General features: G+C 35.5%; 1 protein-coding gene across 1 annotated transcript in view; it reads right to left on the bottom strand.

The window, feature by feature from the left end:
- KCNH7 (potassium voltage-gated channel subfamily H member 7) overlaps positions 1-17,734 on the bottom strand; it is a 1,107,705-nt gene that overhangs the window by 357,914 nt on the left and 732,057 nt on the right. Inside the window, exon 7 of the mRNA XM_053698381.1 lies at positions 6,164-6,589. Within this exon, the coding sequence (XP_053554356.1) occupies positions 6,164-6,589 (426 nt within the window). The remainder of the gene's footprint in view (positions 1-6,163; positions 6,590-17,734) is intronic.

Genomic DNA, 17,734 nt, shown 5'->3' on the forward strand with positions numbered 1-17,734 from the left:
ACAAAAGAGAGGGGGAGAGAGAGAACAAAAGAGAGGGTGTGAGAGAGAACACAAAAGAGGGGGGAGAGAGAGAGAACGCAAAAGAGAGGGGGGAGAGAGAGCATAAAAGAGGGGGGGAGAGAGAACGCAAAAGAGAGGGGGGAGAGAGCATAAAAGAGAGGGGGGAGAGCGCAAAAGAGAGGGGGAGAGAGAGCAAAAGAGAGGGGGGAGAGGGAGCAAAAGAGAGGGGGGGAGAGGGAGCAAAAGAGAGGGGTGAGAGAGAGAGCAAAAGAGAGGTGGAGCGAGAGAGAGAGCAAAAGAGAGGGGGAGAGAGTGCAAAAAAGAGGGGGAGAGAGCGCAAAAGAGAGGGGGAAAGAGCGCAAAAGAGAGGGGGAGAGAGCAAAAGAGAGGGGGGAGAGAGAGAGCAAAAGAGAGGGGGGAGAGAGAGAGCAAAAGAGAGGGGGGAGAGAGAGAGCAAAAGAGAGGTGGAGCGAGAGAGAGCGCAAATGAGAGGGGGAGAGAAAGCGCAAAAGAGAGGAGGAGAGAGCACAAAAGAGAGGGGGAGAGAGAGAGCAAGGGGTGGAACCGCTGTACTGCAAAAAATGACCCGTGTGAATGGGCTTTAGGACTAGTATATATTATAATTGAATAAGGAAAAATTGGTACAGGATTTTGAGAAAACCTGAAAAGAAGGAAGGGAATACAGCACTCTTTTGATATAAAAAATATTCTAATTTATTAGATTGGCAAACATAATTCAAGGGGAAATTGCACTTTGGGTGAAAAAATTTCTTTATATACACATTCAATCATATAAAAACCCTGATAAGTGCACCAAGCTGGTCAGCCATACTGTAATAATATTCATACCCTATCTCTATGACACATATTAAATGTTTATCACAAATATAAATAAGTAAATCTCACTACAATATGCACAACAATAATTATATTAGAATCAAAAGCTTATATTCTAAGTTTCAGCAACATTGTCAACTAAACAATAAGGCAGATGTAAAATTCAGATTTTAAGTTTTAAATAAATATTATTACAGTATGGCTGGCCAGCTTGGTGCACTTATCATGGTTTTTAATGATTGAATGCAAATATAAAGGACATTTTTCACCCAAAGTGCAATTTCCCCTTGAATTATGGTTGCCAATCTAATAAATTAGAATATTTTTTGATATAAAAAGAGTGCTGTATTCCCTTCCTTTTTTCAGGTTTTGTCAAAATCCTGTACCAATTCTTCTTTGTTCAATTATAAAATAAACATTTAAAGGGTCTGCACCATTTATGCCGTAGCATAAAAATATATATTATCTTTTGGGAACAACCCTCAAATAAATTGTTTTGAGTCATCTCTCTTCTACCTTTATAAGTTTTGATATATATATATATATATATATATATATATATATATATATATATATATATATATATATATATATATATATATATATATATATTTAGAGTGAACTAGTTAATTTGCAGAGATATATGAAGAAAAAAACCCAAAACATGCATAATGTACAGCTCTGTGCCTGTCTATAAAACTGTAGCGATCCCCACTTAGATTTTTTCAAATAATGTTCCAGGTCTCTGTGACCTCAACTGCGCCTTAATATTATTGCTACTCATTACACAACAGCTGTATTATAATAAGGAATTAAAAAAACGAATAGCCCTACTGGGTGTTTTAGAGCATTATTAGAATATTATTAAATGATGTAACATTTCAGTCCTCTGCACTAATAAAATTGTAAGAGACTCTTAATGGGCCAGTCTACTCCAGAATTTGTATTGCTTAAAAAGATAGATAATCCCTTAATTACCCATTCCCCAGTTTTGCATAACCAACACAGTAATATTAATATATACTTTTTACCTCTGTCATAACCTTGTATCTAAGCCTCTGCAGACTGCCCCCTTATTTCAGTTCTTTTAACAGACATTAATTTTAGCCAATCAGAGCTGGCTCACTGGAACTCCACGTGTATGAGCAAAGTATTATCTATATGACACACATGAACTAACACCCTCTAGTGGTACAAAAACTGTCAAAAAGCCCTGAGAGAAGAGGTGGCCTTCAAGGGCTTAGAAATTAGCATATGAACCCCATAGGTTTAGCTTTCAACTAAGAATACCAAGAGAACAAAGCAAAATTAATTATAAAAGTAAATTGGAAAATTGTTTAAAATTACATTCTCTATATGAATCATGAAAGTTTATTTTGGACTAGACTGTCCCTTTAAATTTATAGTGTACATATTCATTTATTGCTTCACAAACATATTCTTAAACAAATAGGGCTAGATTTCAAGTGAGGCGCAAACGGTTTCGCACAAGCAATATCATGTTTCTGCAAGCAGTTTTAATTGCACTATTATTAAAAATTTCCACTACAGTTCTTACTGTGATTTCTGAGCTGTGGTTAACTGTTTTCCGAAATTAAAAAGTGTCACAAAACATATTAAAAAAAAACTTTTACAAAGTACAGTTACACTTATAATAACACTGTCTAATAAAAATAATAATAATACAAATATTGCACAAAAAATGTATAAAGACTCAAAGATATAAGATCTTGGGTGTTAGAAAAAAAAAAAAGCTGCCAAAGTACTTTAAGATAGAGATACATACAGACACATAGATGTATTTGTATGTATATAGATATGTTTAACTGTGGAAAATGAAATATTAATATTTTCTTGTTGGGTTAGCGATAATGAGAATATGTCATGTTGTTTGCACAAGACAGTGGGTTTTTTTTTCAACTTGTTTTGCTTCATTGACTTCTATAGGGGAATGAGAAAACGCGATTGCAATTTTCGACTTTAAGCAAGATTTTGGTTATCGCAAGAGCAAAATATTTTTTTTTTAAATTTGTAATACGAACGCAACACGACTAGCGAAAAAATCTTAACTCTAGCAGAGTAATCTAGTCCATAGTGTTTTACACTGTACATATATAGTATTGTACATAGTATATTGGAAATAATGTTATATTATAGGCTTGTCTAACTTAAGGCCCAGGAGCCACAATGAGTTCTTTCTCAGTATTTTGTGCACTACAATTTAAGAAGTTAATAAAAAGTCAACAAATGCATTTAAGCAACATAAAGAAAATTAGCTTCACATTTGGGTCTTTGTGTAAATATATGTAAATTATTTAAAAAAAAAAAATAGGGACCAAAAATTAATATTTAACAAAAGTTTTTTATTTTTTTGTTGGCTCTTGGGATTTGTCAAGCCCTAATGTATTTTTTCTTCTATTTTCAGGTGCACAATCTATCTAGCTAAATTTCTAGTGAAATATTAAAAGAGTAGTTTAAACTGCACATTATAGTAAATTATAAGATATGATGAAAATAATGGTATCTTTAGATAGCCTATTTAATGGCGAGAAAAACGTTATATAATATGTGTGGGTAAATGAGTAAGAGGAAAATTACAGCTAAACACAAACACTGCAGAAATGTAAAAATAGCCCTGATCCCAAACGGTAAGAAAATTAAAAAATGGTCTAGTCACTAAGGGGTTAAATTAATTTGTACTATACAGATCAGCTGCATCATCTAACAAGCTCTCATTTTGAAATTACCAGTTAGAAGTGTTAACCAAACTTTGCTTTAAATATACAGAAACTACCCAAAATGTACAAGAGGACATATTCAGACTCTCAAGCAGACATTTTCCAAAGTCTTTTCCCCCTTCAGTAAATAAGAGATGGTCCTAGAAATGTTTTAGAGTCTGTTAAAAAAGGGGAGTGAGAAAAGATTCCCATTATCACTGTGTTTTATGCCATTCAAAACCTGGTCATGAAGACTGTTTTGAAACTGACCACACAGAGTTCTATGCTGTGTGCAAATAATTTTGGAGGCAAACTCATTTTTTTTTTTACATTTTAGTTTATATTAAAGGTCCTAACATAACATAATACCATATTAAAGAAGCCATTAAGCCTTTACTACAACATATCTAAAAATCCCCTTTCAGAACTGCAATTCACACCTCCAATTAGTTTTGGGTGGTCAGTTTTGAGAATTTGGGAAGTTCTGCTATAACAAATGAGAGCTACCCCATCATTTTAGAACATGGTATACATAAGGGATTTTATCTGCAGCTATCAAAAATGGTGCAAAATATATACATACATGTGCAGTCTTAGCTGAATCATAGGATGCCAGTGAACAGATTTTGAGATTTTTTTAGTTTTCTACAGTTAAAAAACTACAGGTTTTTGAGGAATGTGATAGTTAATATTGTATCTTTTTTGTTGTTGTAAATTTACAATAATTTCTTAATTCTGTGAATAAATAGCTAGTTCAAGCTGTAATCTACTGAAAGCTCTTTTTGTGCTAAAAAATATTTCTGTTTAAAAGGAGTGATAGCAAAAATGCTAGAAATTATCCGATGCGTTAAGCAAGTTTTTCTCTAAAATTCGTACTAGTGAATGGGTTCAATCTTGGGAGATCAGATAAATAATGGGCCCCATGTACTAAAAGGCGGGCAGACAGCTTCTCAACATGCGAAGCTGTCTGCCCGCCCGCCTTCACTGCATACGGGCAGCGGATCTGTTGTTTCGCTGGCCTATATGTATCATTACACACTCCGATGAGTGTGTAATGTCCGCCCCTTCATTCGCACGACCAATCGCATGAATGAAGGGACTGTCAATCACCAAGAGTGAGCTGCTTCTTACATATGCGAACCCGCCATGCAAGGGTTTTCGATGCTTCGTACACGGAGCCCAATGTCCCTAGCTAATCTCAGCTTAGGAGATAAAATAGCTGGAAAACTAGGTTATAGCATGATGGTGCCATTACATTAACAAAAACAAAAAAACTTTAGACTGTTTGATGTCTTATTCAAAGGACATTTGAATACAAAAAAAGACATGCTGTAACAAATGTAATGTTTGTATTAGAATATCTTTAAGCATGGTGAAGGCCCCCCCACCAGGAGTGAGTGAAACAACCACAATTGTAAGTTTAATCTTCCTTTAACTGACTTTACATTTCCAATGTATGACCAAGTAATAAAAATATGTTTAGTACATTAACAATATAACTTCATTAAAAAAACATTCAGAACAGTCCAATAAGCTTTCATGGTATCATTTTTGCAGACTTTTTTTCATATATTCTTCCTTGGTCCAATAAAAAAGGGACTTACTACCTCACCACCACCATGGTCCTTAATGTCATTTTTTACCTCTGGACCCATAAGTGATTCAAGCAATTAAAAAATAATAATTCACAACTCATTGTCATAACACTTAGTTCAGCATCAGATCACCTCATAATAATATGCTTGTAGGAACACGTTCAAAACAAACATTTTTTGTGCAATAGAATAGTTCATAAATATCACTGTGTTTACTCTAATACTTTTTGTGCTTGCACTCTGCAGGTATCATATATAGGGGGTTTGTGGGCTTAAATATACAAAATTAGAGGGGCTACTAATACTTTCCAGTGTCAATGACCTACTAAATAAATAATGACATATTCACCTATATACATATATATATGCAGAGGTGGAAAAGCATAATTATAGTAAGAGGGGTGATCACAATTGAGCAAGCATGCCACCCAAGTCCCCACTAGAGATACATATGGGGTAAAATACTTTTAAAGGAATAGTCTAGTCAAAATTAAACTTTTGTGATTCAGATAGAGCATGCAATTTTAAGCAACTTTCTAATTTACTCCTATTATCAATTTTTCTTTGTTCTCTTGGTATCTTTATTTGAATGTAAGCTTAGGAGCCGGCCCATTTTTTGTTCAGCACCTGGGTAGCGCTTGCTGATTGGTGGCTTCATTTATACACCAATCAGAAAGTGCTAATCAGGTGCTGAACCAAAAATGGTCCGGCTCCTATGCTTACATTCTTGCTTTTTCAAAGAAAGATACTAAGAGAATGAAGAAAAAATGATAATAGGGGTAAATTAGAAAGTTGCTTAAAATTGCATGCTCTATCTGAATCATGAAAGTTTTATTTTGACTAGACTATTCCTTTAAATGTTTCAAACATGCTTTTTTACATACACAAAAATATCAGTGACCAAATCTGTATAGAAAAGGGTAGGGTACATTTAATAACTTCCCCAAACATTAGAGAAACTCATTTATTTTAATAAATAATTTAGTAAATATCTCATTTAGTATGGCAACTCACCTCATCTGAGCCAGATCCGAAAATCAGCAGATCAAAAGGTATTGCTGCAACCATGTCAATTAGGAACCAGCCTTTAAAGTAATGAATTGCTATTCTTGCAGGGTCACTGACCACTTCTTCATTTAGATTGACATATGTGGTTCTGAAGTTTATGAGGATATCGATAATAAACATGATATCCACCATTAAGTCAACAACATTCAGAGGGTTACAAGAATATCCACATGCGCGTCTCTTCTGTTCCCCTCTGTCATTGAGTAAAAAGGCAGCTGAGTAGGGAGTGAAAATTGCTGTATAAATTACTAATAACAAAATTAACCAGTCCCATACTGCTTTGAAAGGGCTATAGTGCAATATAGTAAACTTATTCATCCGAGGTGTTTGCAGTTTATATTCTGGTAAGACATCAGCACCCAGTGACAGAACCTGAGGAGAGAATAGAAAAAATTGTTAATGCATTAAAAGGACATAAAAGTGTAAAAGAGAATGTTCTAATATGTTCTATACAAGCAACAGTGAAATAATAACATTCTATTACTATGGGATCCATCACAATCCTTTAGGAAAGTTTCTCAAATGATTTTCCTTCCAAATTCACCATTAAAGTATATGGGGATTTTTGTAGGATAATCATTTCATAAGGTTTTCTACAGACAGTGATCGACTCCTATGAGTTTCTGCAATTGGATTAAACACATAGTTACAATCAGCTCTAGAGCAGCAATCCACTGAGTTCTAGCTGAACACATCTGCTGAGCCAATGACAAGAGACAAATTGTGTAGCCACCAGTCTCCAGCTAGATCCCAGTAGCGCATTGCTGCAGCTGAGAATATGTACATATGCTTTTCAACAAAGGATACAAAGCTAACAAAGTACATGTAATAGAAGTACATTTAAAAATGTCTTAAAATGACATTATCTACCTGTAACTCTGTTTAAAGGGACAGTGTAGTCAAAATTAAACTTTCATGTTTCAGACAAGGCATGCAATTTTAAATAACTTTCCAATTTAGTTTTATTATCAAATTTGCTTTTTTCTCTTGGTATTCTTTGTTTAAAGCTAAAACTAGGTAGGCTCATATGCTAATTTGTAAGCCCCTGAAGGCTGCCTTTTATCTCAGGGCATTTTGACAGTTTTCCACAGCTAGAGGGCGGTAGATTACATGTGCCATATAGATAACATTGTGCTTATGCATTTGGAGTTACCCAGGAGTCAGCACTGATTGGCTAAAATACAAGTCTGTCAAAAGAACTAAAATAAGGAGGCAGTCTGCAGAGGCTTAAATTCAAGGTAATCACAGAGGTGAAAAGTATATTAATATAACAGTGTTGGTTATGCAGAACTGGGAAAAGGGTAATAAAGGGATTATCTATATTTTTAAACAATAAACATTCTGGAGTAGACTGTCCCTTTAACCCCCAAAAAGGGGTTATAAACATATGTAAAGTCACACTCGTACGCTGAACACATGCATTGATTCATAACTATGTGCAGCTGCCTTTGCTATTGATGCCCAAAACCAGCAATTCTCTAAGCTCCCAAACAAAACTTTCCCTAATTGATAAAATGGTTAAACACATAGTTCCAGTGTCAGTAGGGCATAAATAAAATGCGCTGACAAATTAGACCATGTCATTTTTGCATTGTAATGTCCCTTTAATACAAAAGTCAAAATTAAAAGTTCATAGTTCGGATAGAGAATACAATTGTTAGAGACATTTCAATTTACTTCTATTATGTAATAACATGTACTCTGAATTTCAAATAAGCATTAGATTTTATTTTCTGACAAATTTATCTTTTTCCCATTGGTTAGTGTTTGCCTGAAGCAATTTATTATCAATCAACTGTGTTTACTCTTTTTAAATCATAATGACAACAGAAACTACCCAAATGACCCTGATCAAAAGTTTACATAACCTAGTGATTTTGGCCTGATAACATGCACACAAGTTGACACAAAGGGGTTTAAATGACTATTAAAGGTAACCATCCTCACCTGTGATCTGTTTGCTTGTATTTAGTGTGTGTGTATAAAAGGTCAATGAGTTTCTGGACTCCTGACAGACAATTGTCAAAGGATCTGCGGGAAAAGGTAGTTGAACTGTATAAAACAGGAAAGGGATATAAAAAAATATCCAAGCAATTGAGAATGCAAATCAGCAGTGTTCAAACTCTAATCAAGAAGTGGAAAATGAGAGGTTCAGTTGAAACCAAACCATGGTCGAGTAGACCAACCTAAATTTCAGCCACAACTGCCAGGAAAATTGTTGCAAAGACAAACCCACAAATAACTTTAGGTGAAATACAGGACTCTCTGAAAACATGTGGTGTAGCTGTTTCAAGATGCACAATAAGGAGGAACTTGAAGAAAGATGGGCTGCATGGTCGAGTCGCGAGAAGAAAGCCATTGCTGCACAAATGCCACAAAGTATCCCACTTACAATACAGCAAACAGCACAGAGACAAGCCTCAAACCTTCTGGCACAAAGTCATTTGGAGTGATGAGACCAAAATTGAGCTTTTTGGTCACAACCATAAACGCTACATTTGGAGGGGAGTCAACAAGGCCTATGATGAAAGGTACACCATTCCTACTGTGAAACACGGAGGTGGATCACTGATGTTTTGGGGATTTGTGAGCTACAAAGGCACAGGAAATTTGGCAGAATTGATGGTAAGATGAATGCAGTATGTTATCAAACAGAACCCCTCATTTTCCACTTCTTGTTTAGAGATAACACTGCTGATTTGCATTCTCAATTCCTTGGATATCTTTTTATATCCCTTTCCTGTTTTATACAGTTCAACTACCTTTTTCCCACAGATCCTTTGACAATTCTTTTGCTTTCCCCATGACTCAGAATCCAGAATCATCAGTGCAGCACTGGATGAAAGATGCAAGGGTCTGTCAGGAGTCCAGAAACTCATTGACCTTTTATACACACGCACTAAATACAAGCAAACAGATCACAGGTGAGGATGGTTACCTTTAATAGTCATTTAAACCCCTTTGTGTCAACTTGTGTGCATGTTATTAGGCCAAAATCACTAGGGTATGTAAACTTTTGATCAGGGTCATTTGGGTAGTTTCTGTTGTCATTATGATTTAAAAAGAGTAAACACAGTTGATAATAAATGGTTTCAGCCAAACACTAACCATGAGTGAAAGAAAAGTTTTTGTGTTATTAATATTCTCTGAAAAATATCCAAGAAACCATAAATTCTGCCAGGGTATGTAAACTTATGAGCACAACTCTCTATATATACATATATATATATATATATATATATATATATATATATATATATATATATATATATATAATTTTTTTGGTAATAAATATATATATATATATATAATATTATATATAGTTATAGATATATACAGATATATATATATATATATATATATATATTTATATAGGAATATAAATTTCAAATCTGTAATAACATATATACACATATAAATACATATGTACACACACATATATATATATATGTAGCCTTTTTTTTTTCTAACACCATAGACCTCATATCTTTGGGTCCTTATAACTTTTTTTAAATAATTTTTATCATATAGTGTTTTTATGTGTGGAGCTGTACTTTTAATATAATGTTGATGTGTTTTGTGCAACTTTTTTAACTCTCATAACATTTAATCAGAGCTATGAAGTTGCACTATCTCGGAGTGCGTTAAATTCTATTGGACACCAGAGAGTGTGTTTACTTTCAACCTGTAATATGTGCTCTACTTCCGACAAGAGCAAAGAGCTGAGATAAACCCTTTATCAATTGAGCGCAGCAGTTAGCATGCCACTCATAATCCAGCCCTGTATAGCCCTATATAACATACATTTTCAAAATTTGAGGCAAATAAATGTATTGCTGAAGTTTTTAAAAAAAAATTATTATTGTTAAGGGTTAACAAAACATTTTATCAAATTTCATCATATTGTATTGTTAGACAGGAGTACCACAAAAACTAACTTTTTATACTATAGGGCAGTGATATAGTCTCAGAACAGCAGAGATTTATCATGTTTTAAATAACCATAATCAGTTTGAACTATATGTATGTATGTATATATATATAGCTTTAAAATATACTATTTTTCAATCATAAATTCTATCTGAAAAAATAATTACAACATACAACAATAGAAGGATGCCCTATTCATCCATAGACACATTAATACAACTGTTATGTTGATCTGGGATAAACACACTTTAGAACAATTTTACAAGTTATGGAGATTAGAAATCGCAAATTTGATTTTAAAATCAAACAAAAAAATGGTTTCAGCCAAGTATCCACTCATATTAAAATATATAAATTAAACGTTTGACCTTAAGCATAAGAAAATATAATTTGAATATGCATCTAGACCTAAAGTGGGGCAAGGCTGTAGCCTTCTCTTGAAAGAAGTAAAAATAAAAAAGCTACAAATACCTTAAAGGGCCTATTTATTATTGTGCGAGCGGACATGATCCAATATTGCGGATCATGTCCGCTGCACATCGATAAATGCCGACAGCATACGCTCTCGGCATTTATCATTGCACCAGCAGTTCTCGTGAACTGCTGGTACAATACCGCCCCCTGCAGATTTGCGGCCAATCGTCCACTAGCAGGGGGTGTCAATCAACCCGATTGTATTCACAGGTGGACAGGTTATGGAGCAGCGGTCTTTAGACTGCTGCTTCATAACTTCTGTTTCCAGCGAGTCTTCATACAGAGCTTGATAAATATGCCCCTATGCCTTGAATGGCAAAAGACATATGGTGCATAGCTCCAAATGCCAATATCTTGGATTGAAATCCATTAGACAACCATTTCTGGCAATACAATCTGTGTACACTGTCACAAAGTTGCTTTTTATATAAAGTAGAAACATTTCCATATGGGAACCACATTAATGACATAGGTAGATTGTAAACAGTTGCATTTGTTTATTGGCATAAGTTTCTTTCTATATGACCATATACATCTATCACCTTGAGCTTGTCATATAAAATATTTTACTATGAATGGTTAAACAACTTTCATGCTCTTTACCATGTAATTCAACTTATTATGAGTTTTCTAATCACAGAACTGGAAATGCAGAATTCTTAAGACAAACCTTGCTACATATATGTCCCTACTTGGCATCAAAAGGGGTTACCAAATAATCTGCACAACAAAGCATGTTTTGCTAATACAGGGAGTGCAGAATTATTAGGCAAGTTGTATTTTTGAGGATTAATTTTATTATTGAACAACAACCATGTTCTCAATGAACCCAAAAAACTCATTAATATCAAAGCTGAATAGTTTTGGAAGTAGTTTTTAGTTTGTTTTTAGTTATAGCTATTTTAGGGGGATATCTGTGTGTGCAGGTGACTATTACTGTGCATAATTATTAGGCAACTTAGCAAAAAACAAATATATACCCATTTCAATTATTTATTTTTACCATTGAAACCAATATAACATCTCAACATTCACAAATATACATTTCTGACATTCAAAAACAAAACAAAAACAAATCAGTGACCAATATAGCCACCTTTCTTTGCAAGGACACTCAAAAGCCTGCCATCCATGGATTCTGTCAGTGTTTTGATCTGTTCACCATCAACATTGCGTGCAGCAGCAACCACAGCCTCCCAGACACTGTTCAGAGAGGGGTACTGTTTTCCCTCCTTGTAAATCTCACATTTGATGATGGACCACAGGTTCTCAATGGGGTTCAGATCAGGTGAACAAGGAGGCCATGTCATTAGATTTTCTTCTTTTATACCCTTTCTTGCCAGCCACGCTGTGGAGTACTTGGACGCGTGTGATGGAGCATTGTCCTGCATGAAAATCATGTTTTTCTTGAAGGATGCAGACTTCTTCCTGTACCACTGCTTGAAGAAGGTGTCTACCAGAAACTGGCAGTAGGACTGGGAGTTGAGCTTGACTCCATCCTCAACCCGAAAAGGCCCCACAAGCTCATCTTTGATGATACCAGCCCAAACCAGTACTCCACCTCCACCTTGCTGGCGTCTGAGTCGGACTGGAGCTCTCTGCCCTTTACCAATCCAGCCACGGGCCCATCCATCTGGCCCATCAAGACTCACTCTCATTTCATCAGTCCATAAAACCTTAGAAAAATCAGTCTTGAGATATTTCTTGGCCCAGTCTTGACGTTTCAGCTTGTGTGTCTTGTTCAGTGGTGGTCGTCTTTCAGCCTTTCTTACCTTGGCCATGTCTCTGAGTATTGCACACCTTGTGCTTTTGGGCACTCCAGTGATGTTGCAGCTCTGAAATATGGCCAAACTGGTGGCAAGTGGCATCTTGGCAGCTGCACGCTTGACTTTTCTCAGTTCATGGGCAGTTATTTTACGCCCTGGTATTTCCACACGCTTCTTGCGACCCTGTTGACTATTTTGAATGAAACGCTTGATTGTTCGATGATCACGCTTCAGAAGCTTTGCAATTTTAAGAGTGCTGCATCCCTCTGCAAGATATCTCACTATTTTTGACTTTTCTGAGCCTGTTAAATCCTTCTTTTGACCCATTTTGCCAAAGGAAAGGAAGTTGCCTAATAATTATGCACACCTGATATAGGGTGTTGATGTCATTAGACCACACCCCTTCTCATTACAGAGATGCACATCACCTAATATGCTTAATTGGTAGTAGGCTTTCGAGCCTATACAGCTTGGAGTAAGACAACATGCATAAAGAGGATGATGTGGTCAAAATACTCATTTGCCTAATAAGTCTGCACTCCCTGTATATTGACCATGAATACCCTTGTCTACTCCAGTAAGTCTGGACTGGATTCTCCAAATACTGGAGTAGTTGTGGGTGGAGTTTTGAACATATCTTGTAATTCCAAGATGTTTAGTGTCCCCATATTTAACCTATGTAACAAAACCAATATTTTTTATTTACATTAATTTGGCATATAAGCAGTATAAGGTTAAATAGCAGTAACTTTATTGTATGTTGGTTTTGCGAATGCTTTATTTATTCAAGATCACTTTCATGCTATTTGAGTATATTTTTTACCAAAAAACAATGTTCTTGCTTTCATTTTGGGTTTACCTAGGAAACATACAATGTATCATATAATTTCAGTATTAAGCTAGGGCACCCCTTGTATAAACATTTTCATGATCTTATCCTTAAATATTTGAAAGGCACTGAAGTAACATATTGCCTATTTACAGCAATGTTCTGGCAAAGTATCTGCCAGGAAAGTATTTTTACAGACGTGTTTGTAACTAGTCGGCTCATTGACAGTGAATTAGTCTTTGTAAATCTGGCAGTGCATGCAAACAAGTTTGTGCATAACAAAGGATAATAAAAATGTTTAAATCCCTTATTTAGGGCTAGATTACGAGTGGAGCGTAAATTTGCACTTTTGCGAGCGCAATATTTGTGATCCACTCAGTAATACGGGCGCACACAAATTTGCATGCTCTGGAATTACAAGTTGAGCAGAATGCTAATGCAATCTCTTATAATGGCTGGTTATTTAACGTGCGCCCATTTACTTATAATCTAGCCATTATCGATTTTCTGTTTAGGGAGGACAACACACACTTCAAGAACATGCATACTAATACTAATTTGTTTATTTTTCGACTACACTTACATGAAAATAATAAACCCAATAGTAAGCTAGGATCAGTCATGTGCAAATGACATACTGACAATTAAAACCTGCATTAGATTGTTCCTATATAAAAAATGTTATACACATTGTGCATTTTTGAAAGCGTCAACCGAAAATACACTGGAATTCCACATCATAGTTGTTGCGAGATTAATCCGACCTAGTTATCAAAGCGTCAAGATCCGCAAATGTTGAAATTTGTGATGTAACATACAATCCCGCAATCTCAATCCGACGCAGATCGATGCTTACATCATTACAGATGTTACGAATACACGTTCGACTCTATTTGATACTTTTTCCAATTTATCAAACATTTAACAGGTACGCTCGTGGCTATTCCGACGCACTGTACCTGGTTTTCAAACCGCCACCTTTGAGGCAGCGTATGCCATAGAAATCAATCGGAGTCTGAAAGCACCGAAAGCTTATGTTCGATGCTGCAAGACAATGAAATATACCCCATTGATTTCTATGGTTGAAAAAAGTTACCTAACATAAACCCTGAGTCTAAACACCCCTAATGTGCCGCTCTAACATCACCAACACAAATAAAATTTATTAACCCATATTCCGCCGCTCCCCGACACCACTAAATAAACTTATTAACCCCTAAACCTCTGGCCTCCCACATCACCACCACTAACTAAATCTATTAACCACTAAACCGTCAGCCCCCCGCATCGCCTAAACTTGACAACCTAATCTAATAGCCCTATCAAAATAAAAAGCCCCCCAAAATTAAAAAACCCTAGCCTACAATAAACTACCAATGGCCCTTAAAAGGGCCTTTTGTGGGGCATTGCCCCAAAGATATCAGTTCTTTTACCTGTAAAAAAAAATACAAACACCCCCAACAGTAAAACCCAACACCCAACCAACCCCCTCCCAAATAAAAACCCTAACTCTAAAAAAAAACTAAGCTACCCATTGCCATGAAAAGGGCATTTGGATAGGCATTGCCCTTAAAAGGGCATTTAGCTCTTTTACAAGCCCAAACCCTAATCTAAAATAAAAACCCACACCAAAAAAAAAAAAAAAAAAAATCCTAACACTAACTCCTGAAGATCCACTTACAGTTCTGAAGTCCCGATATCCAGGCAGAAAAGTCCTCATCCAGGCAGCAATGTCTTCATCCATCCAGGTGGAAGAAGTCTTCATCCAGGCGGCAATTTCTTCATCCATCCAGGTGGAAGAAGTCTTCATCCAAGTGGCATCTTCTATCTTCATCCCTGTGGCACGGAGCGGGTCCATCCTTAAGCCATCTGACGCGGAGCTCCTCTTCTTACGGTAAACTGAAGCTTCAATGCAAGGGGCGTGATTCAAGATGGCGTCCCTTGCATTCCTATTGGCTGATTTGAGTGTTAATTTCAAATCAGCCAATAGGAGGCGAGCTTCTGAAATCCTATTGGCTGTTCAAATCAGCCAATAGGATGAGAGCTACTGAAATTCTATTGGCTGTTCAAATCAGCCAATAGCATGAGAGCTACTGAAATTCTATTGGCTGTTCAAATGAGCCAATAGAATTTCAGTAGCTCTCATCCTATTGGCTGATTTGAACAGCCAATAGGATTTCAGAAGCTCACCTCCTATTGGCTAATTTGAATTCAACACTCAAATCAGCCAATAGGGATGCAAGGGATGCCATCTTGAATCGCGTACCTTGCATTGAAGCTTCAGTTTACGGCGGCGACCATAAGAAGAGGAACTCCGCGTCGGATGGCTCCGTGCCGATAGTGCTATTAGATTAGGTGTAAAAAAAATTATTTTGGATAATTCATTGTTATTTTTCATAATTTAGTGTTTGTTATTCTTTGTAACTTAGTGTTTGTTTTTTTTGGTAATTTATTACTTTGTAATAATGTTTAATTGTATATTTAAATAATTTTAGTAGTGTTAGGTTTTTTTAATATGTAATTTAGTTTATTTAAAAAGTAGTTTAATTTAGTTTAGTATAATACTTAGGGTAGGTTAATTTATAGTTTAAAATTAGTTTATTTTAATTCTACAGGTAAGTTTTAATTTATATTAAGATAGGGATCTTGTAATTTTAATTTAAAGTTAAGGGATTGTTAGGTTTAGGGGTTAATAGCTTAATTTAGTTTTTGGCGATGTGGGGGGGCTGATGGTTTAAGCGTTAATAGGTTTAGTTAGTGGAGGTGATGTGGGAGGCCAGAGGTTTAGGGGTTAGGGTTATATTTGGCGATGTTAGGCGAGCGTATTGACGCCTGCGAAAGCAACATAGTTGATGCTTTGATAAATATCCCCCATCATATGAGATGTTTTTGCAAGGGAAATAAGAGTTTCTAAATATGTTTTGGCCACAATCAAATCTGTTTAATCTTCATAAAAAACAGATTTGTTTGGGTATGCAAGAGCAGCAAATCACAGATGACACAGATGATACAACCATGTCCAATTTTCACTGTTGAAGGACCAGTGATTTTTAAAAGTGTTTTTTTTAGTCTTCTAATCTTTCATAAAAAATATTATGTAATTGTATGTGCCATGTTAAATAAAATGCATGACAGAAAACTAGAGTTCCATTTCACATTAAAGGGTCATAGAAGTAAATTGATCACTTCCCCTCCTGCATGATAATTGCATAATGCACTATTATTAAAAGGAAATATAGAATTAAACTTTCATTATTCAAGAGCACCAAATTTACCTCTTTCCTCAAAATTATTTAAACCAGTTATCATTCGATAATTTGCATAGAGCTAGATTACGAGTTTGAGTGCAATAGGGAAATTAACGACCGCCAAAAAAGCGGCGGTATTTCATCTCCCTATAGCGCTGCTATTACAGGTTTTAAAAAACCCGGCTAGTGCGGGCGATATGGTTGCGTTGAGCTCCATACCTCACCCAAATACAAGCAGTGTTTTGACATGCTCGTGCACAATTTCCCCATAGACATCAATGGGGAGAGCCGGCAAAAAAAAAAAGCCTAACACCTGCGATCGGGAAAAGAAAAGCTCTGTAACGCAGCCCCATTGATGTCTATGGGGAAAGAAAAAGTTATGTTTAAACCACCCTAACATAAAAACCACGTCTAAACACCCCTAACCTGCTGCCCCTGACATCGCCGCAACATACATAATGTTATTAACCCCCTAATCTGCTGCCCCTAACATCGCTGCCACCTAAATAAAAATATTAACCCCTAATCTGCCATCCTTAACATCGCCACCACCTACATTACAGTTATTAACCCCTAATCTGCCGCCCTTAACATTGCCGCCACCTAAATACACTTATTAACCCCTAATCCGCCACTATACTAAAGTTATTAACCCCTAAACCTCTGGCCTCCAACATCACTAACACTAAATAAATATATTAACCTCTAATACTAACCTTAACGTAACCCTAACCCTAAGCATAACCCTAGGCCTAAGTCTAACCCTAACCCCCCCTAACTTAAATATAATTAAAATAAATCTAAATTAAACTTACAATTATTACCTAAATAGTTTCTATTTAAAAATAAATACATACTTACCTGTAAAAAAAACACCTAAGATAGCTACAATATAACTAATAGTTACATTGTAGCTAGCTTAGATTTTATTTTTATTTCACAGGTAAGTTTGTATTTATTTTAACTAGGTAGACTAGTTAGTAAATAGTTATTAACTATTTACTAGCTACCTAGCTAAAATAAATACAAATGTACCTGTAAAATAAAACCTAACCTGCCTTACACTAAAACCTAACATTACAATAAAATAAATTAAATACAGAAAATACAATTATCTAAATTACAAAAAAAATAAACACTAAATTACACAAAATAAAAAAAGAAATTATCCAAAATAAAAACTAATTACTCCTAATCTAATAGCCCTATAAAAATAAAAAGCCCCCCCCCCCAAATAAAAAAACCCTAGCCTACACTTAACTGCCAATAG

Source organism: Bombina bombina, chromosome 1 (genome assembly GCF_027579735.1).
Source record: "Bombina bombina isolate aBomBom1 chromosome 1, aBomBom1.pri, whole genome shotgun sequence".
In the NCBI taxonomy this organism is placed as follows: Eukaryota; Metazoa; Chordata; class Amphibia; order Anura; family Bombinatoridae; genus Bombina; species Bombina bombina.